Consider the following 22,188-nt stretch of genomic DNA (forward strand, 5'->3'; position numbering starts at 1 on the left):
CTAAATTCTGTAAAAGCCACTTTTAATTTACTCTCCAACACTGATGCCACCATAATGCAATAATCATTATACAACAGTGCGCTAGAAATGGGATTGTTGTTTTAACATTGTGTAGACAAGACTGGAAATGTCCACAAGCAACCAAAAAAAGAATAAGAGCTGGAAGAAAAGACAGAAAGAAAACGAGTCTATCATCACCCACATCATCAATTGCAGTTCAGTAACCTCAACACCACAGAGACAGTGAACATATTGACTGCTACTGGCAGAGGCAACATGGACCTAAAAGAGCTCTCACCGCAATTTTAGCTTGAACACATCTGCTATATTGAAGCCCTTAAGCTGTGGTGCTGATGCAGAATGTGTTTAAAATGTCCCTCCATGTGATCAACTACTTGAGGCGGAAGCTGACCTCATAAATTCCCTATTTGCTGCACTGATGTTTGCATCCCAGGATTTATTCGCAGCATTTCTATCGACCACAACAGAGTGCCTCATTTCGAAGGCAGTGTTGGCTTACTTCATTAAGCATTCAACAACACTGCAGAGCTGCAGGTGGCCAAGAGAATCAAAGCAATGACTATAACTTAAGCAAGTGTCTCTCCTCAGGTGCTCGCTGAGAGAAACCCATTTGGGCCACTGGGATTAGCTGCGAAGTATAGACGTGGAGCACGCAAGAGACTCAAACAAATAAACAATATGCTATGGTACTGTTGAGGACAATATTTCTGTGGCAGATGGAGGAATTATGTGATGGGGTTACCCAGCAGGGTTATGGAAAGCCATGCTGATTCCCTGTTAATTAAGATCAGAAATTGACGGTCAGTGACAGCCCCGATGCCAGGCTCAAGTACGCAGTGCAGCTTCTCTCGAGGGATGTACTTTACCGCTGCATCTCAAACAAGATTTCATCAATGGCACAATCACCAATTTCCCACAGCAACTTATGCATAATCATCAAATGAATGCCGCCGCATGCTCTGTTCCTCACCGAGTGATTTTGCACCAAACCGGTTTGTCACTGATTAAAGCTGAAGCAAACGAGTGTCGCTGATGAGAGGGACGCATCCTCCACACTTCAACGTTCCCACCTGAGCCCTGAATCTTCAGACTGTCTCTTGGGATCGCTACCGCTCTCAAAAGAAGATCTCCACAACGCCATCAGGTAATGAGCACAAGCAGAAAGACTTTCATGTATTTCAGTACTTTAATCACACTTTTAAAATCTAACATACATTTTGGAGACGTGCAGCAGCTGCTGTGCCAGGAATGACAGAGTGGAACTAACTTATGCATAACAATACTTCCAACACATTTTAAAGCTGTCGTAAGCAATGTGTGAACCTGAGCAAAAATAATGTCTGTTTCCAATTTCTAGCGGATTAAATATTATTTATATACTATTAACAGGATTTATTCATATTTTGAATTAGTAGGGTGACCATATTTTGATTATCGAAAACCAGGACAATCAGCCCAGCAATACGCAAATGAAACTCGAAGTTTACTCAAAGATGCCCCATTCATTTAAATACATTTAAAGTATACCTCCTCTGTGTGGATAGAAAATTATTACAAAATACTATCTATAGCAAAAATGTCTATGTCCTGGGAAAACAAGACGTTTGGATACCCTATGAATTAGCAATTTTCATTATAACTTAAAGGGGACCTATAATGCCCCTTTTTAAAGGAAGTCTCAGGTTTCCCCAGAATATGTGTGTTTTAGCTCAAAATACCCCACAGACCATTTATTATACCATGCTGTAAATGCCCATTTTTGAGTGGAAGGAATAACATGCTTTTCGTGCATGTAGCTTTAAATGCAAATGACCTGCTGTTCAAATGACCCAACCCTCATCTGTTGGGTTTTGATTATCATCTCTACATTTCAGTCCTATATCATCATGAAAGTTTAAAATCTGCATGTGTTTTAAAGCCATATCAGTCTAAACTTCTGATATATGGTTTTCTATGCGCACAGGAAGCTGGATGTCAGACGGCACATCCATCAGTGAGTAAACTTCTAAAGTTCTCTTTCACGTCTTATTGCACAACTGTCAAATACAATAGCTGTCAAATAATATAAGTTAATATCAAAAACACAAATGCAAATAAACACAATCGGTTATGTCTGTGAATGTAAAAAGCAGGGAGCGAAATCGGATGTTTATATTAGATCTGTCTATTAAAGTGAAAGCAGTGTAATACAGTACCTACTGCTTTATATGCTGTTGATAAGAAATCAAACAACAAACAACAAAAAAACAAAACCACTCACTGCATTTGCTTGAATACTGAGTCTTTCACAATCTGCTCAGTTACTGGGATTTTCACGCACAACCATTTCTAGGGTTTACAAAGAATGTTGTGAAAAGGGAAAAACATCCAGTATGCGGCAGTCCTGTGGCCGAAAGTGCCTTGTTGATGCTGGAGGTCAGAGGAGAATGGGCCGACTGATTCAAGCTGATAGAAGAGCAGCTTTGACTGAAATAACCACTCGTTACAACCGAGGTATGCAGCAAAGCATTTGTAAAGCCACAACACACACAACCTTGAGGCAGATTGGCTACAACAGCAGAAGACCTCACCGGGTACCACTCATCTCCACTACAAATAGGAAAAAGAGGCTACAATTTGCACAAGCTCACCAAAATTGGACAGTTAAAGACTGGACAAATGTTTTCTGGTCTGATGAGTCTCGAGTTCTGTTGAGACATTCAGATGGTAGAGTCAGAATTTGGCGTAAACAGAATGAGAACATGGATCCATCATGCCTTGTTACCACTGTGCAGGCTGGTGGTGGTGGTGTAATGGTGTGGGGGATTTTTTCTTGGCACACTTTAGGCCCCTTAGTGCCAATTGGGCATCGTTTAAATGCCACGGCTTACCTAAGCATTCTTTCTGACCATGTCCATCCCTTTATGACCACCATCTATCCATCCTCTGGCGGCTACTTCCAGCAGGATAATGCACCATGTCACAAAGCTTGAATCATTTCAAATTGGTTTCTTGAACATGTGAGTTCACTGTACTAAAATGGCCCCCACAGTCACCAGATCTCAACCCAATAGAGCATCTTTGGGACTTTGTGGAACGGGAGCTTCGTGCCCTGGATATGCATCCCACAAATCTCCATCAACTGCAAGATGCTATCCTATCAATATGGGCCAACATTTCTGAAGAATGCTTTCAGCACCTTGTTGAATCAATGCCACGTAGAAGTAAAGCAGTTTAACAGAATGGTTCAACTACTACGCTGTGTCGATACTGGACATACAAATAAGAAAATCACAAGTTTTACAATTAAACCAAATATCTTTATAGCATGAAGTTTATATTTACATCTGATACTATTAAACAGTATAGTAAGCAATGCTGATGTTTTCTGAATAATGCCAAGCAAGCTCACGATTTCTCTTTCACTCTGACGTCTAAATTATACACTCTAAAAAATGCTGGGTTAAAAACAACCCAAGTTGGGTTGAAAATGCACCGACCCAACAATTGAGTTGTTTTAACCCAATGGTTGAGTTGTTTTAACCCAGTGGTTGAGTTGTTTTAACCCAGTGGTTGGGTTAAATGTTGCTTAAGACAACCCAATTGCTGGGTAAGAACAACTCAACCATTGGGTTAAAACAACCCAATTGTTGGGTCGGTGCATTTTCAACCCAACTTGGGTTGTTTTTAACCCAGCATTTTTTAGAGTGTATAACAAAGGCAAATGGCCCCGGATCATGACAAATTAAATGGCGGCTGTGAAGTTGCCAGGCATTAGCAGCTGTAAGTGGCAGATTGAGAGCCGCACCAGGCTGTAGAAGAGAGAGACAGTGAATCACCATGTCCCCTTCCATAAAACACCACCTGGAGAAACTTCCTGAAACAATTAAACGTCTTTAATGATTCTTTTAAATCCTAAAAAAGGCCTATGGTCTATTTTCCTAAGGTTTAACATTTATGGTTTTCCTGTAAGCCATTAAAGCAAGTGTTTTTAGTGGTTTAAAGACATTATTTAGTCAGCGAGTAACAGTCTTCCGCTCCGGTGAGGCTGATACCATTCATCCATGGAGAATTTTTATTAAATATTCCAGTACATTCCTCAGTTAAGGCATGTCTCATCTGCGCTCTTCACTTCAATGAATAGTGATAAAAATTAGCATCAGAGAAACAGGCAAAAGAGGATGTTTTGACTGCTCACCTCCTATCACTTACACAACTTTTATGATTAATTGTGAACTTATTTCTCAGAGCATTAATAACACTGTCAGATTATGTTCTGCACCTCATATTTCAACAGTTAATTACTTATTAGAGAATTTGGTTCTTAACAGAGAATTTATCGTTACACAAAAAAGTTTGAAGTTAAGCGGAAAGGAGACTAAATAAGGAACAATCTTTATAAATCCCATCAGACTGACAGTTAACAAGCAGTTTCTAGATTTCACATGTGAGAATTATCAATCTTACCATCCTTTTCTCTCGCTTAAAAAGACACTATGTCTTCTGCCCTCAGCTTGCGTTTTCTGAACTTTGCTTTGGCAGCGAGTTAAACAAAGTCCCAGTAAAGGTCATAGACGGAAGTCAGGGTCAAACTTTCTTTACTGAAGACCAATTTGTGAAACTGCAACACAAATGAACAATGATATTGAGAAAACACTATCTCATACAATGTTACAGTCCCTTGTCCCAATGTAAGATTCACTGAAGTGTAAGATGCATATAAATTGCTTTTACAAAACGTAGAACAAACGATGTTAAAGTAAATACACAATCTAGCATCACAATTACGGTCCTCAAGTTACATTTATCACATCACATGTAAATAGATCTCCAACATTTACCTAACTTAACAAATTACACATAGTCATGTATTTTCGCATAGCTTAATCTTTTAAACTTACAGATTGTGCCTTGTTCAAGAGCGAAACGAAAAGGATGGACGTGGATGCACCTCTATGCACTGCACCATGAGCTCCGAAATCCAAAATGGCTGATACATTACTAAAAGCGAGAGAATTCTTAAAGTGACCACTAGGTGTCAGCATTGACAAAGTAAACAATATAACTGGGGCCAGGATACTCCCCGTCTGACATCAACTGATGTCACGCCAGACTTAAGGAACGGTAAAAAAAGGTCAACATAACAGTACATGATCATTAAGCCATCTTAACTTGTGTCCTTAGAAACCAGAAGAACAACCTCAGTGACTGGTCTCAGAAAAAACCTTTGTTCACCTTTCTTCACGATTTTTACTTCAACCTTTCTAACTTTGCCGTCCTGACTTGGGTAGGTTTCGGTTATGATACCAACTGGCCAGTCATTTCTTTTCTCCTGGGCATCTTTCAGAAGCACTATATCTCCATTCTATAGGTTTGGCTTAGCTGTACGCCACTTGCGACGTCCTTGAAGTCCACTCAAATATTCATTCTTCCATCTTCCCCAAAAGACATTAGCTAAATACTGAACACGACGCCAATGGGCTTTGCATAAGTCAGGACTTTCAAATTGGCCAGGTGGTACTGGTGGGGCTCCAACTTTCTGCGTGAGTAGCATTGCTGGTGTTAGTATCATTGGTTGTTCTGGATCAGTGGAGACTGCAGTTAAGGGACGAGCATTCACAATGGCACTCACTTCTGCCATGAATGTTACCAAAACTTCATGTGTGAGCCTTGCAGGGCTATGTTGCTTCAGCATGGCATCAAGGATACGCCGGGCAACTCCAATCATGCGCTCCCAGGACCCTGCCATATGTGAAGCATGTGGAGGATTGAATTGCCAGCAACATTGGTTATCCGATAGGTAAGCTTGGATGTTCGTGTTGTGGCAACCTTTCTTGTCAATTTGTAGCTCTTTGCAGGCTCTCACAAAGTTGGTTCCACAATCAGACCTCAAGATTTTGGCAGGGCCTCTGATGGCAAAGAAACGTCGCAGGGAATTGATAAAACACGAAGCACTCATAGACTCGATCACTTCTAGGTGAATCGCCCGTGTGGTCATGCACGTAAATATAACTGCCCATCTTTTAGCTTCTGCCGGACATCCTCTTGTTTTCCTGACCACGACTGGCCATGGACCAAATACATCCAGCCCCACATATGTAAATGGTGGGTCTATGTGTAATCTGTCGGCTGGTAACTCTGCCATGAACTGCACCTCTTGTTTGCCTCTCAATCTGCGACAAGTGACACAGTTGAAGATAGAGCTGCTGACTGATCTCTTACCCCCAACAATCCAATAGCCGCCTGCCCTGATGGCCCCTTCTGTGAGATGACGGCCTTGGTGACACACCTTCTCATGGAAGTGTCGAATCAAAAGCTGGGTAACATGATGTTTACCAGGTATGAGAGCTGGATACATTTCTTCAGATGGTAGTAGAGCCCTCCCCAGCCGACCTCCTACTCTGAGAAGCCCTTCTGTGTCAATGACTGGACAGAGTTTGCTGAGAGGACTTGACCTTAACACAGCCTGACCTTGTTCTAGACGTTTAAAGTCATCTCTGTAGACTTCTCTCTGGACAGTTCGAATGATTGTAGCTTTAGCCTGCTTTAGCTGCTCTTCCTCCTTATGCTTGTTGCAAATGTGCCATCCATGACAGACATCATCTGACCCATGCTTGAAGGACTTGGCTATGTGTTGCAGCCGTGCCACAGCCTTTAACATGGGGCTCCATCTGGAGAATCGTAAGAACCTTACACTCCCAAGGTTCCTTTGTGACAGGCTAGTCACACAGGTAATACACTCAGGACGAAGCTCTGCATCCGTTTCAGGATCAATGAGGGTGTAGGATGTTTTATCAAGTTCGTCTTGTCTTGCTTGTAGGAGGAATGGAGGCCCTTTAAACCAATATGATGAAGTCAGTTGTTCAGAGGGGAGTCCTCTGCTAGCAGCATCAGCTGGATTAAGATGAGTGGGCACAAAGTTCCACTGATGCGGTTGTGTAGAGTGTCTAATGCGCTGTACTCGATTGTGAACGTAGACGTAAAAACGCCTTGTCTCATTGAAGATGTATCCTAGCACCACCTTAGAATCAGTGTAGAATCTCACATCATCCAGTGTTGTGTCCAGCTGTTCTCTAAGCATCTCTGCTACTTCCACTGCCAGTACAGCCGCACATAACTCGAGTCGTGGGATCGTGACATCCGGCTTTGGGGCAAGTTTTGCTCTACCGAAGAGGAAACCAACATCACTGAGACCATTTGCGTCAGTAACTTTCAGGTAAGCTACTGTACCTACAGCTTTAGTAGAAGCATCACAAAAAACAATGATCTCTTTCTTGTGTGCACTAGACAATGAAGTGGATGTATACATTCTTGGGATTTTTAACCCTTGCAGATGTTTGAGGGAATCTTTCCATTTCTGCCATCGCTCTTGTTTCTCTTTGGGCAGAATAGCATCCCAATCATCTGCATTTCCAGAGATGTCTCTCAGGATGGATCGACCCTCAATGCTTACAGGTACTACAAATCCCAAAGGATCGTACAAGCTGTTGATGGTAGAGAGCACTCCTCGCTTAGTGTAAGGTTTGTTACTGATGGAAACTTGAAATACAAATGTATCTGTCGACAAGTCCCAGCACAATCCTAAGCTTCGTTGGATGACTAGTGAGTTCACGCCAAGATCAAGGCCCTGCAAAGTAGTTGCCAGATCCTCTCTCGGGAAGGCTCTCATGACGACGGGGCTGTTAGATGAGATTTTGTGTAGGCGGAGGTTGGATCTTGCTAGCATCTGTTGAGCTCTGTATAGTACATCAATGGCCTCAGCTTCTGAACTGAATGATTTCAGCCCGTCATCCACATAGAAATGCCGCTCAATGAAGAGCCTTGCATCACTTCCATATTCCTGCTCTCCCTCTATAGCTGTTCTCTTGAGCCCGTATACCGCTACTGATGGAGAGGGGCAATTTCCAAAAACGTGAACTCTCATGCGGTACTCCTTAATATCTCCATCAAGATTGTGATCCTTAAACCACAAGAAGCGTAGGTAATCTCGATGTTCCTCTTTGACCAGAAAGCTGTGAAACATTTGCTCAATGTCTGCCATCACAGCATAGGAGTCAGATCTGAAGCGGATGATCACACCTATTAGGCTGTTGTTCAGGTCTGGGCCTTTAAGGAGAACTTGATTTAAGGATATGTTATTGTATTGGGCACTTGAGTCAAACACTATCCTGATCTTTCCTGGCTTTTGTGGGTGATAAATGCCAAAACTTGGGAGGTACCAACATTCCTTGTGGTGTTCAAGAGGGGAGGCAATCTCAGCATGACCTTTTTTGAACATTGTCTCCATGAATTCCACATAATGGTCTTTCATGTCTGTCTTCCTTTTCAGAGTACGACGAAGTGATAAGAGACGACTGACAGCCTGGTCTCTATTGTTAGGCAAGCGCTCTCTGGGACAGCGAAACGGGAGTGGAGCTACCCAACTATTTGCTTTGTCTTTGGTAAATTCACTGTCCATAATGTCCAGGAAAGCCTCATCTTCTCCGGATAGCGCAAGCATATTATCTTCATTGGTTTGTTTGAAGATATGCTTCCCAATGTCATGAGCTCGTGTTGTGCTCCTCATGAAGAGTCTGGGGTCTTCATTTGTGAACCTTTCTTTAGAATAGATGCTGTTTTTGCAAGGTGTGAGAAAGCTGGGTCTGCCATTTTCGAGTACACTAGTTTTGAAAGTGCTCACTATGGGTTTGTGAGCTCCACTGAGGCACACCTCTCCTACAATCACCCATCCCAGGTCGAGCAGTTGGGCATATGGAGAATTGTGGGGCCCATTGCGCTGTCGACGGACCTTGTGGGCACGAATAAGATCTCTCCCTATGAGAATGAGAATGTCAGCTGTAGGATCCAGTGGAGGTATCTGAGAGGCAATGGCTTGAAGATGAGGGTGGTAAGCAGCCGCCTCAGGAGTGGGAATCTCCAGTCTATTGTCAGGGATCGAATTACACTCGATGAGTGTTGGAAGCCTCATTGATACTTTTCCATCCAATGACTCAACCACAAAGTCCTTTGCTCTCCTTCCATTGGTATCAACTGTGCCTGAACATGTTCTCATTGTGTAAGGGAAGACTTCTCCTTGAACATTGAACATATGAAAGAAGGCTGACCTCGCTAAAGAGAGATTACTCTGATCATCCAACATGACATACATACGTTTCATTTCCTCAGGACAACCATCAGGGTAGACATTGACTAAACAGATTTTTGAGCATGACTTTCCTTGTAGCCCTGTTCCACATATTTCTGTGCAGACAGATGTGGTCACTTGGGGGGTTGGTTCCTCCTGCTCCCCGCCTTGAGCCTCTGTTGGTGTGGTAGGTTCCTTGTCAAGCCATGGAGCTGGACCATCATGAAGAGCAGAGACGTGGTCATAGCTATTGCATTCTAAACAATGGATATTCACCTTGCAGTCTTTGGCCCTGTGATTTGAGGAAGCACAGCACTTGTAGCAGATATAATTCTCCTTGAGAAACCTCTTTCTTTCAGCTAAGGACTTCATTCTGAAACCTCGGCATTTCACTAGTGAGTGGTTCCTTTTGTGGAGGGGACATTGTCTTGTCAGGTCAACTGAACTGGGATTGGAATATACAGACATGTTCGACTCAATCTCTGTTTTGCTGGTAGAGAAAGAAGGTCTGAATCTTGACTGTTTCATTGGGATTGTTTCCGCTTTAAGAGGCAACAGGTTAGAAGATTGAAAGGAGAAGCTGGGATCTGTTCTCATTTCAGCATACTCATTGATAAACTCAACAAAGTATGAAAAAGGTGGATAATGAAGTAGGTATTCTTTCTTGTACTTTGTTCCCTTAACTATCCATGCTTCCTGCAGATTGTGAGGCAGTTTCTCGACGATGGAATTGATTCCCTTTGATGTGTCAAGGAATCCAAGACCAGGTAAATTTCCTTCCTCTTTTACTGCTTGCACCTCCAGGAGCAGATCTGCGAGCGCTTGCAACTGATTGAAGTCTTTGTTCGAAATCTTAGCGAAACTCTCTAAACGTTTGAATAAAGATGCTTCAATTACCTCAGGGGAACCATATTTTTTGTCTAGTCGTTGCCACAAATGCATGAGGCCTGCTTGAGGATCATGTGCATGGGCCGCTCTTATCCTCAGAGCATGTCGGAGGGACTCACCTTCAAGCCACTTGGTAAGCAAATCAAGCTCTTCGTTGCCTTTTAGATTCAGACCATCAATAGCGTTCATAAACGCTGTTTTCCATGGAATGTAATTCTCTGGCTTGTTGTCAAATATTTTGAAGCTGCTAGTGAGCAGATCACGTCTCGCAAGAAACACCGCAAGATCAGACACTTCGCTGGATCGAGGGGCCGGTGTACGTGGTAAGCATGGGTTTCTCACATTAGAGGGAAAGCGATTTTGCTGCCTTGTATGGTGATACCCCATTTGGTCATGTGTATTCATTGTATTTACAGCCTCAGGAGTAAACTGGCAGGTCTCAGGAATGTCTTTGTGCTCTGCGCTTCCTTTATCCTTTTCTTTCTTCACACTCTGATTCTGAGAAAAGTGTGTTCTAACATATTCATCTGTGCGTTCAGCTGCAACGAAACTACCCCTTTCCGTCTCGTCATTGGAACAGATTGCGGCTGATTCCAACACTCTTGCTGCTGCGAGAGCTGCTTCGGCTTCACCCTCCTCTTTCAGAGCATTCAGCGTTGCTTCTATCCTAGCCTTTTCGATCTCCATATCTATCTGGCGCTTTGCAAACTCAGCTCTTGTGCGTGCGGCCTCTGCCTTTGCGCGTGCTTCAGCTGCAGCTTGGCTTGCATTAGATTTATGGGAGTGACGTGAGGATGAAGAGTTGCTTGGTGAAGATTTAGCCTCTGACCTAGTTTCCATCTTGGAAACTTGGCTGTGCTTCGACGAGTGCGACATTCTGGTACTTTCAGGAGATAGTGCATGTAGTCCACTATAAAGCTTTCGATGTGAAGGTAATCTTTTCACTCTTCTGCCCTCAGCTTGCGTTTTCTGAACTTTGCTTTGGCAGCGAGTTAAACAAAGTCCCAGTAAAGGTCATAGACGGAAGTCAGGGTCAAACTTTCTTTACTGAAGACCAATTTGTGAAACTGCAACACAAATGAACAATGATATTGAGAAAACACTATCTCATACAATGTTACAGTCCCTTGTCCCAATGTAAGATTCACTGAAGTGTAAGATGCATATAAATTGCTTTTACAAAACGTAGAACAAACGATGTTAAAGTAAATACACAATCTAGCATCACAATTACGGTCCTCAAGTTACATTTATCACATCACATGTAAATAGATCTCCAACATTTACCTAACTTAACAAATTACACATAGTCATGTATTTTCGCATAGCTTAATCTTTTAAACTTACAGATTGTGCCTTGTTCAAGAGCGAAACGAAAAGGATGGACGTGGATGCACCTCTATGCACTGCACCATGAGCTCCGAAATCCAAAATGGCTGATACATTACTAAAAGCGAGAGAATTCTTAAAGTGACCACTAGGTGTCAGCATTGACAAAGTAAACAATATAACTGGGGCCAGGATACTATGACTCTACAGACCTTGTAATCCATCAATTGCTCTGTCACCAGGATATTTCCACTTGATTGCTCGCTCGCCCCCTCAATCGTATAGCCTCAGTTTATTACTTTAACACACATACCGGTCAGAATCGATAAAAATCAGCACACAATGTCTGGAAATGTGCTAACACCAAATGTTATGAACCCTAGCCCATTCAGCCCAGAGCTTACAATGCTTAGAAATCAGTAAATCAAAGGCAATTAAAAATCATGAGGCATCTAAAAGCTCAGTATGTGCTTAATTAAACTAGAGACGAGCAAATCCATGGTAATAGACTGTCATGGGGTCTTCAAATCAAGCATAATAAGACCCCTTAAAAAGTACAATGCCACACGTTTTATCCATTTATGACACTCCATGGATTAATTAGCTGATGTGGGTGGAAATTATCATTTAGATAGTTGAAATACTTTTTGTCTAACCACCAGAGGTTTGGTCTTAGAACTGAAGAAGTTAGCTACACCTGCCTGCTTCAAATATGTCATATTTAATATATGTAATTATATAATAATTTAAAAAATAAATAAATAAAAACTTGAAGAGCGAGAATTGATGTCCAGTTACATGTTTCAGACTTTTCTGACTTGAAAAATAAAATTAACAATAATAATAATAATACCGTTCAAAGATTTGGGGTCAGTAAAAATTTGTAATGTCTTTGAAAGAAGGCTGCTTTTATTTGATCAAAATGCAGTAATATTGTAAATATTAATGCAATTTAAAAGAATTTTAAAATGTAATTTATTATGTAATTTATATGAATTTTCAGCATCATTACTCCAGTCTTCAGTGTCATGTGATCCTTCAGAAATCATTCTAATATGCTGATTTTGTGCTCAAAATATTTTCTATTATTATCGGCAACATTAAAAGCAGTTGTGTTAACACAAATCCTTGTGTTTTTTTAAGGATTCTTTCATGAATAGAAAGCTCAAAAGATTGTTAACTTAAATATAATATAACTTTTTCCAACGATCAACTATTTAATTGAATGCTTATTATCTGATTTTTTTTTAATACTTTCTTACTGATCCCAAGCTTTTTCTTCTTCTTCTTCTTTATATGTATAATTAATATTAGTTTTCACAAATCTAGCACATAGTCCAGGCTAACCAACACATATCAGTAAAATGAAATTTTCAACCCGAGACTTAATCTGTACCACAGGTGTTCTGCCTCCATCAAACAGCCAGTCAGGATGACTTCTTCTGCCTCACTGAAAGGCTTCTGGCTGTTGCTTTAGCCTGAAATAGCTATTGAAACAAGGTGCATGGAAGCAGAAAACCACCATAGAGAAGGAAACACTTGTTGGGGAACATTTATCTTTATTTAAACTGACATGTTGGCACGCAGGCCATCAAAGACATGTTGGTTTAATTCAAGTTCTAACATACTTAAACAACAAGTGTTTATTGTATTGTCTTCTCTTAAGGTGGTTTGATTCAGTAATTCCTACATGAACCATGTACCAAGAAAGGAAAATTCAGTCACCATTTACTTCAGTGTTGGGCTTGTTACTCAAAAAATGTAATATATTACTCATTACTAGTTACTCATTTCAAAAGTAAAGTAAAGCAAACTTTACTTATTACTCAAAGCCATCAGTAATTAATTACACTAGTTACATTACTTTTCCATTACACCCCAAAGAAATTGGTAATTGCATCTTTTTTTTGCAGCCTGTGAATCCATGATAGTTACAGATTAGTTACAGAACTTAATAAAGCAGCAACATAGTAAAATCTGCAACAGAGCTCACAGGTAGAATATGATATGTGGGCTTATCCATCGTTGGACGAAGCTAGCTTGCTGCGTTAGTGAGGTCATATTAAGCGATTAAGAAAATTGATAGGGATGATTGGATTTTTTTATTTCAAATCACAAGTGGTTGTGACAAAAAAGTTACTAAGTAGTTTAATAGCTATTACTGTAACACGTTACGCTCTTGTGTTTGTGATTCAAATGATGATTCTGCATACTTTTTGAAGCTTGACATCTCTACTCGCATTCATTGTAACTGCACAGTAAAAAAAAAAAAAGTGACCAGCAAATCACTAACATTTTCCTTTAGAGTGAATAAAAGTGGGTGACATGAGTTTGAGAAGTAGGCGGTTGTTTTGGTAAACTAAAAAAAATTACTGTAAACAAAGCTTTGCATTTGTGTCCAAAGAGACATGGCATATGAAACTGACTTTAAATAGACCTCACCAATTGTCTGTCAACATTAGGCCTACTTCTTTCATGATACACCTAATGACTTTTTACATGCAATTGGGGAAAAAATATGAGGAAAGCTTAATCTTTCAGCTTACAGAAAGAGCCAACTCGGTCACCTGCTTAAGGCATCACAACCTCATGATTTTCTTATACATTATATATTTATTGTTTACCTGATATGCCGAGGAGGCAGATCGACAATCTTTCGCGTTCTCTGTGACACATCGCCATCTTGTGGTATGATATACCTTCATAAAAAGAAAGTAAAAGTAAACATGCTATGCATTTCGTATCAATTCGCGTAATTCAACCGTCAGAAATGTTTGCCTGATTTACTTGATTTAACTGTGGCCTACTTGTAATGCTGGTTCAGACAGCCTAAAAAACATGGATTGCTTCTCGTAGCATGTAGGCTAAGATCAATGAAAAGATAAATATATTAACTGTTAACGTTTAATAGATTAATTGACTAACGTTATCAAAATGCCAAGTAGGCCTATCAAATAACGTCTTGATAAACATGGTCTATTTTTGTGAGCACAGTTACGCTCTTTCTCAATACGGCGTATTATTTTTAAATACAAGCTACACAATTTAACAATTAAAATGTCACAGGAGTTTAGCATGTATCAAGCAAGAACGTACGCCATAAACATTGCAATTGCCAATTGCATAGGAACCATTAAGTAGGAAGGAACCTTCCACCGGCCATCGTGTTTCTGTGGGGAAGCTAAACGGTGTGCGGAACGGCCGGCTACAAACAAGAGCAGAGAGGTCCGCATACACGCCGATGAGAACATTATGCTGATTTTCATCAGTATTTGGTACGTTTATTGAACAATACTAAGTTATATTTGTAACAACCTTAACTTGTTATGCTGCCTCTGCCACGGTCCATAAAAACAGTCCACATGTGTTCGCCAAAATAACACAAAAATGCACATTAGTTCATCAAAAAAAAAAAGCTGAAACACCCAAAACCGGTTAGATGCCTGCCTTTGTTCATGATTAATGTAAAAAATGAGGCGTAAAATGGGTTTTGTGAGTGGGGACAACATTTGTGTGTGGCTCTGTTACGACACATCTATTACGAGTTCGATATCACGCCAAGTTTCACCATCTTCTTCTTATTTCAGAATAATATGAGTAAAGAATCACAAATGAGGGCCGCCATTAACCAGAAGTTAATTGAAATGGGTGAGAGGGAGAGGTAAGTGCATATAATCCTCATGTTCCTCCATGGACTGGGTTTTAAAACCTAGCAATTGCGTACTTGTACAACATTTGGCCATCATAGTCTCAAACATTTTTGCCTGCCTGGACACACATTCCTGGAGTTTATGAAGTATTAAGTCATTTCAGAAATGTTTTAGACCCTTTAATGTTTGGTTTGGATACAAATGACTCTTTGTGAGTAGTCGTACAGTTGTATAAATGCTGTCTAGCGAGGGAACTCGCTGAGCTTTTAGGCGCATCCCATACAGGCTGCATTTCTGCTATGAAGGTCATTGTCTTTTGATCAGGTTAAAGGAGTTGCTTCGAGCCAAGCTCATCGAGTGTGGCTGGAGAGATCAGCTCAAAGCACTCTGCAAAGGTATGAACATTAGTCTGATCTCTCAGAAACCATTGCATACGTTCCATGGTTGTTGTTGTTTTGACGCAGCGTTGTTTTTTGCAGAGGTGATCAAGGAAAAAGGTATAGAGAATGTTACCGTAGAGGACTTGGTTGCTGGTGTTACCCCCAAAGGAAGAGGTAGGCTGTTCTCTACGTCCCAATTATATATTAAAACCATTTGGTTGTTAAAATACATCACCAAATATGAGAAATTATATAATTAATAGTATATATTGTTTCTCCCTTGTGTCCTCAGCCCTGGTGCCTGACAGTGTAAAGAAGGAGCTGCTGCAAAGAATAAGAGCCTTCCTCGCCCAGCACTCGACATGATGCTCAGTATATCTGAAAATACTCAGTATGAGAGTATCTGTCATTTTTATATTGACATTATGCCAATAGCAATGCCAGGATGCTATAAGTTAAATTGTTTCATGGTGTGATTTCACTCTTCATTGTATTTTTGTTACTGCCAATAAAGGTCGATCATGTTTGTACATAAACTGTATTATTTTGTACAGCTTGAATAATTTAACCGGTTAACTATCACCCCCTTTCTTGAGCATAGATCTGAACTTAAATTGTTGTAATTAAAAAAAAAAAGTCAAAATGTATTTATTTGTAAAATACATATTTTATAAAATTTGGAACTATATTGCTAGAAAATCAAAGCCTCCAGCCAAATTGTACTCCAAAACCGAGCCTGCTAAAAGGTTTTAAAGTACCGGTTATTTCCATGGTAGTGCAGTGTCTATATTCAGAACAGGATGAGTGGAGTGTTTAAGCTTAATTTCTGACGATTACTAAAATATGTGATCGGTAAGGGCAATACATAAAATGTACAAACCCCTGGTTTCATGGCTTAGATTAAGCCAGAAGTAGGTCATAGTTAAATAAGGACATTTAAGTAGCTTTTATAAATGTCCCTTAGAAACAAAGAAAAAACTAAATTAGTGGTGTGCATCTTGAGATTAACCATTAGCAATGATATATTTAAAGATATTCTTTCAGATAAAACGACTCAAAGATGCATTTTAGTCTGGCACTAGACTTAAGTCTAGTCTGAAACCAGGCACAAGTGTCCTGCTCACTGGACAGTTAACAATCTATGTACCGTATTATCTTTGTATAGAGTTATAGTAATAATTTGGTGTTTTTCCAAAATGTAGAGTTTAGTGCAGTATAAAAACCCTCATTCAGGGTTTTTATACTGTTGCTTTCACCAACACACCACTGCCCTCTTCTGGGCAAGCCTAAATACCTAATGATAAAGCTCTTATTACACAATCTATAACTTATAGATTTAAATAATTTCTTTGAATTTTCCTAGCCTGGTGCACAAGATAATACAAACACCAATCTTTACCAATGAACCATGAACCAATGAAAAGAAAAAGGGTTTTGGCTTTGTTAAAGTAGGCCTATTAAGATAGTGTGGTGCAGTACCCAGATATACATGTCTAGAAAAGGCAATAACATCTGCACCAAAATAATATTCATTTATGTCAATGTATGTTAAATACATGACATACATGCTATTTGATAACTTCAGTTCCTATTAAGAAGATTCTATATTTGCCATTTTTTGTCTAGGTCAATAATTTTAGGAGGCTCAGGAATAATAGTGTTAAGAATTTTGAAGTTGAGAATACAAATATATAAGAATGTCATGTGATGCTTTATCTAAAATAGTACAGTGACTAAGTTAAAGTGCATTAGCATAAATGTGTATTGTTTATCCTTTTGATCTTTCAGTCAAAAAATCACAAAAGTATTTTGAAAGTGGAGGGGAAATATCATTATGAAATAAATGTTTTATATGGTTCACATTGGCCACAATTATTGGCACCCAGTTATTGCAACGTCCTTTTCCCAACATAGCTCTTATTCTTCTTCTGCCTGATGAGTTTGGACTGACAAAAGATCAGAGATCATTATCTCTCCAGATCCTTCAGATCCCCAGCTTCATGTTGGTGTTTCTTCTCTTTAGTTCACCCCACTCATATTTTATAAGGTTTAGGTCAAGGGACTGGGACTGCCCTGGCAGAAGCTTAATTTTGTGCTCAGTGACATATTTTTATGTTTATTTTGATGTTTGTTTTGGGACATTGTCCTGACGGAAGACCCAACCACGGCCCATTATAAGATTTCTAGCAGAAGAAACCCGCTGGTATTTGCTGATATCCATGATACAATGTATCTGAAGAAGATGTCCAGGACCTCCAGAAAAAAAAAATAGCCCCACAACAGTAAAGATCCAGCGGCATTTAACTGTGCGTAGAGTTCTTTTTTATCCCTGTTAGCCCCAAACTCATCTGGTGGGTTTTCTGCCAAAAAGCTCTTCTCTCATCTGACCATAGACCCAGGTCCCTTTTGAAGTTCCAGTCATGTCTGACAACTGAATATGCTGGAGTTTGTTCTTGGATGATCGAGAAGAATATTTCTTGAAACCCTCCCAAACAACATGTGGTGATGTAGGGGTTGTTTGATAATTTTCTTTAGGCTTTCTGACCCCAAGACTCAACATATCTCTGCAACTGTCCATCTGTGATCTTTGAAGAGGCTTTGGCCATGCAAACTTGCATCACTGTGCATTAGAATGATGTCCGTCCTCTTCCAGGCAGATTTGCAATTAGTGTTTTAGCGGTTTTCTTACAGCTACTTTCTATTTTGAGAAACTCAACAATCTTTTGCTGCACATCAGAACTGTATTCTTTGGTTTTACTCATTGTGATGGATGATTTAGGGAATTTGGCCTTTGTGTTTCCTCTTATTTATACTCCTGTGCAACAGATGTCATGGCTGGACAATTTCAAGCTCCTATCACCCTGATGTGCTTTAGAAAAAGAAAAAGTGAATATAATTCATAGAAATTGTGAGCAATTTTTTAATGAAAGATCAAAAGGATAAACATTTCAGATTTATTTTCACAGCTGACTTTGCTCATATTTACAAAGAGTGCCAATATTAGTGGAGGGCACTGTATGTGGCTTTTTCTGTAGAAGATTAATTTTTAATAAAAGTTTTACTACAGCTGTGTCAATAGCCAGAGTCTGAGGTGGAGAAGAAGCTACAGTGCAACTTGGCTTAAAAATTCAAGATATCATGATATGGTAAGATTAACTAAGCTATATCTGATGTAAATGCTATTTTTTATTGGAAATGTCAATTTTGTTGTAAATGGTTTTCCTCATTTCTAATGAATGAGCCTTTTTTTTCTTAATCTATAATCACAAATCAAACTTAATACTGATTCCTACTTATTCGAACCTAAACACAAAAAAATAATTTAATCCCAGTTTGAATCTACTTCATTTGAATTTTAAGTCCTGTTTTAGGCATCAACATAATTAAGACTAATTAATAGCAAAAACCAAATTTGAATTTTGCGTGTTAGTGAAAACTGAAATGTCTTAACATTTACTGAAGAAAACAGTCTGGAAATCTCAATGTTTCAGAAGGGGAACAAAATACTCCTTTAGTCAGATTTAATATGACAAATTGCATAACCTTGATTTGATACAGAGCACACCAACCACAAAGAAAATCTGCTGTGTAATAATTTTAGTTTTGTCATCAAATCAAGAAAAGACTTACAATTCATATCAGATTTCTAGCGTACAGCTTTTTCAGCTTTCAGGGTTTGCTTTGCCTAAATTTATGAGACTTAAAAACACACGATTCAGCTCTTGAGGAGCTTACAGTTCAAGTCTACATCTGCATGGGTGTGCATCTTGCTCGCTCTGAGAATGAAATTGGACAAAATTGGCAGAGGTCTGCCTCAGGTCTGAGAAGGTTTAAAACGTATTTACACCCTGTTGTGCCTCCAGGGAACTGTTTTCCACAAGCTAATGAGACTCTAGAGCAAGGTCCACTCTGTTATTTCTGGCATGCGCCCGCCGGTCAAACGGACATAATTTTCTCTCTCTCTCTCTCTCTCTTTCTCTCTCTCTCTCTCTCTCTCTCTCTCTCTCTCTCTCTCTCTTCTCTCTCTCTCTCTCTCTCTCTCTCTCTCTCTCTCTCTCTCTCTCTCTCTCTCAGTAGCCCACTGCAAAGGGTGTACTGTAAGAGGAAATACATTATCCCTTTTAACTTAAGTGCCAAGCTGAGGTCTGCCAAAGTTAACACAATGCAATCTTAGGTATAATGATCAGCGAACATTTATAAAGTTTCATTGAGCTTGACTTCACATTTCTCTTTTTATCCCATGATGGCAACGTTTTAAATCCTCAGCAGCTATAGAAGGAATGTTGTAGAAGTGATGATCATTAGCAGGGATATTGTAGTTACCTAAAACGTTTTAAAATTATATTACTATAAAAAATATAAACCATTAAAAAAAAAACATTTTCATTACCTGATTAAAGGGTAGGGGAAAAATGTCCTTCATGTTCAAAAATCAAAATATATTTTTGTATTATTTTAGCTAATAGCTAATACAATTTTATTAATATTGCGCAATATCATAAAATTCCTATTCCTTTCTATATTTTTAAATAATAATCAAAAAATATTATTGAACAAAAATATACTACATTTGGTTTCCTGGGGGTGGGGTAATGGTTGTGGTTTAATGTTGTGATGATCTCATGTTATTGACATGTTGTCCTGCCCTTGTGCCAGAAAATAAGCGATGTTGCTGCAAGAGGGAGGTTTATGACGATTAAGATTATGAGGGCACAGTGATTTTAGGAAAAATAATAAGCACAGACAATTTCTCTCACATTTTTTGTTTTTGTATTCGTGATCCGATGCGTTTTGGGGATAAAATGCAAAACAATACAAAATGGCGTCTTCGAGTAGTAAGGATGATTTTTTTTTGTCCTCTATCTTCTTAAAAAGAGAAAAAGAAAGACGAAATATAGGGTCCATCCACTCCTGCGATTGCGTAGAGGAAGGAGAGTTCCACCTCATTATCAAGGAGCTGCGGGATTATTCAGACCGATTCAAAATGTACTTTAGATTGTCAGTCGTCTCATTGCTGAACAGCTCTTCCGAAAAGGACTTTCCACATACTTACAGGTGTCACGTGGGCAATACGGTGCCCTTAAAATGAAACTTGTGTCATGATTTACTCACCCTCATGTTGTTTCAAACCTGCATGACTTTCTTTGGTCTGTGGAACAAATGTCTGAGGTTTGTTTTGGACTCCCCTTGCCATTTTCAAAAACAGAAAAAGGCAGGTTTGGAATGACATGAGGTTGAGTAAATGATAACTCATTTTGGGTGAACTGTCCCTTTACTTAAACAGGTGGCAGACACCGCCTACACAACTTAATTGAGCTGTCGTCTAAAACCTTTTACCTACAGCAAAGCAGTGATCAGCTGGTTTCTTCCCATCCAGCACAGCGACAGAGAGAGAAAGAGGACAGTAAACACAAAGCAGACATTGTTTATACTGTTTTGAATGCAAGGCCACTTACTGCCTTGGCCTAATTTGCAGTTCCCCCACTTTGAAGTGCGCTACACATTTATATTTCCTGACTCTAAAGCCTCAGCTGCGGGTTTTTACCCACCGCCGCCGCAATTGGATAGCGCGTTTCCATGTGTGGCTCTCTCGGGCCCTCCTCTTATGATAGGAAACACAAGCAGAAAGCATTTCTCTGGCGGACGGTGCTGCAGAGAGGCCCCCGAGCGGGCCAGACACCGCTGCAGGGGCTTCTGGCACACCCTGGCAGCAGAATGGTTTCAGTTAAGAATTTCAGTAATCACTTTTAGGAGCGTAATATATAGCTGACCTTTGGCAGCGACACACGACCCCCACTCCCCCGGCGATTTGATCAAAGGAGGCGGCGGTGGCTGTGCAAACAGTGCTATCAGTGAACTCCAATGGATTTACTGCCTGCTTCTTCTCTCTTGTCTCGGCCTGAGCTGTGTTGCTGATACACGGAGGGAGAAGGGTTTCATCTTACAGGATCTCGCCCTCCCCGCTTGAATTTACAGCCCCGATCGGGACCCCACCAACGACACCCCAGCCATCCCGTGCCGTCCGCCTCTCTCATCAACCCCAGCAGTTTCCCTGTGCGAACTTGGAACACACATGTGCTGTTGCACGGGCCACAGACTTAATGCTATAGGTTAAAGAGGAAGAATCCCGACAGGAAAAGAGAGAAAGAACAAGAATGAGAGAGTGGGAAAAAGAACGGCCGTTAATCATGTCTTGAAGAGCCCCACTGCAGGAGGGAGAGAGAGTGCATGACCTGCGTATCGCAGCAACTGGCCAGCCCAAGATCTGGCATGGAACCAGGTGTATTCAAACCACTCATAACAGAAAGAACTTCATTAAATACACAGACGAGAGATGAAAAAGGACGTATGACTCTCAGACAGTCTTATGTTCACATCCACCTGTGTTTGCATCAAAGATGCCATTGCAGTTTCAAGTGTAAAAGTTTGCCTTGATCTTGTGACACATAAGAGGTCTAGCCCTATTGAGATGGGACTAGCTTTCCCGGGGGTTAAGAAATGTGTGTTTCACAGATGCACTTTGCAATTTAAATCCCATCTGAATCTGCCAAGTCTGTTTTTTTTCTTCTTCAAAATACCATACAGTTTTTTTTTTCCTCAACTCAACAGTCAAAAATCTGTGATTGCTGACATTGTATTATCCAATCACTTTTCCTTGTGTGTTTTTTGACCTATACCTGACGTACCGTTTGTGCACAAATCATTTTGTGCTCAAATTATTTACAACGTTACAATTGGTATCAGACGAAAAAATAACAAAAACTTAATAGAGCAAAATTGTGGAAACTATGAAGACTTCTATTTTAATATCTGTGTC

The 22,188-nt window shown here is 40.0% G+C and overlaps 1 protein-coding gene across 1 annotated transcript; it reads left to right on the top strand.

Annotated features, from left to right (window-relative positions):
- Positions 1 to 14,460: 14,460 nt before the first annotated feature.
- Positions 14,461 to 15,912, top strand: eny2 (ENY2 transcription and export complex 2 subunit). Its single transcript, XM_067448275.1, has 5 exons — positions 14,461 to 14,616; positions 14,929 to 15,002; positions 15,316 to 15,386; positions 15,471 to 15,545; positions 15,664 to 15,912. The coding sequence occupies exons 2-5, from the start codon at positions 14,935 to 14,937 to the stop codon at positions 15,735 to 15,737; spliced, it is 288 nt and encodes a 95-aa protein (XP_067304376.1). The 5' UTR covers positions 14,461 to 14,616; positions 14,929 to 14,934; the 3' UTR covers positions 15,738 to 15,912.
- Positions 15,913 to 22,188: the final 6,276 nt, after the last annotated feature.

The sequence above is a fragment of the Pseudorasbora parva genome, chromosome 7 (assembly GCF_024679245.1).
Source record: "Pseudorasbora parva isolate DD20220531a chromosome 7, ASM2467924v1, whole genome shotgun sequence".
NCBI lineage: Eukaryota > Metazoa > Chordata > Actinopteri > Cypriniformes > Gobionidae > Pseudorasbora > Pseudorasbora parva.

What these genes read in the sequence shown, in the direction of transcription:
- eny2 (XM_067448275.1), top strand. Translation starts at nt 14,935, where the DNA reads ATGAGTAAAGAATCACAAATGAGGGCCGCCATTAACCAGAAGTTAATT. An exon ending in GCTCAAAGCACTCTGCAAAG is followed by an intron (nt 15,387 to 15,470) that starts GTATGAACATTA and finishes TGTTTTTTGCAG; the next exon opens with AGGTGATCAAGGAAAAAGGT. An exon ending in TGTTACCCCCAAAGGAAGAG is followed by an intron (nt 15,546 to 15,663) that starts GTAGGCTGTTCT and finishes TTGTGTCCTCAG; the next exon opens with CCCTGGTGCCTGACAGTGTA.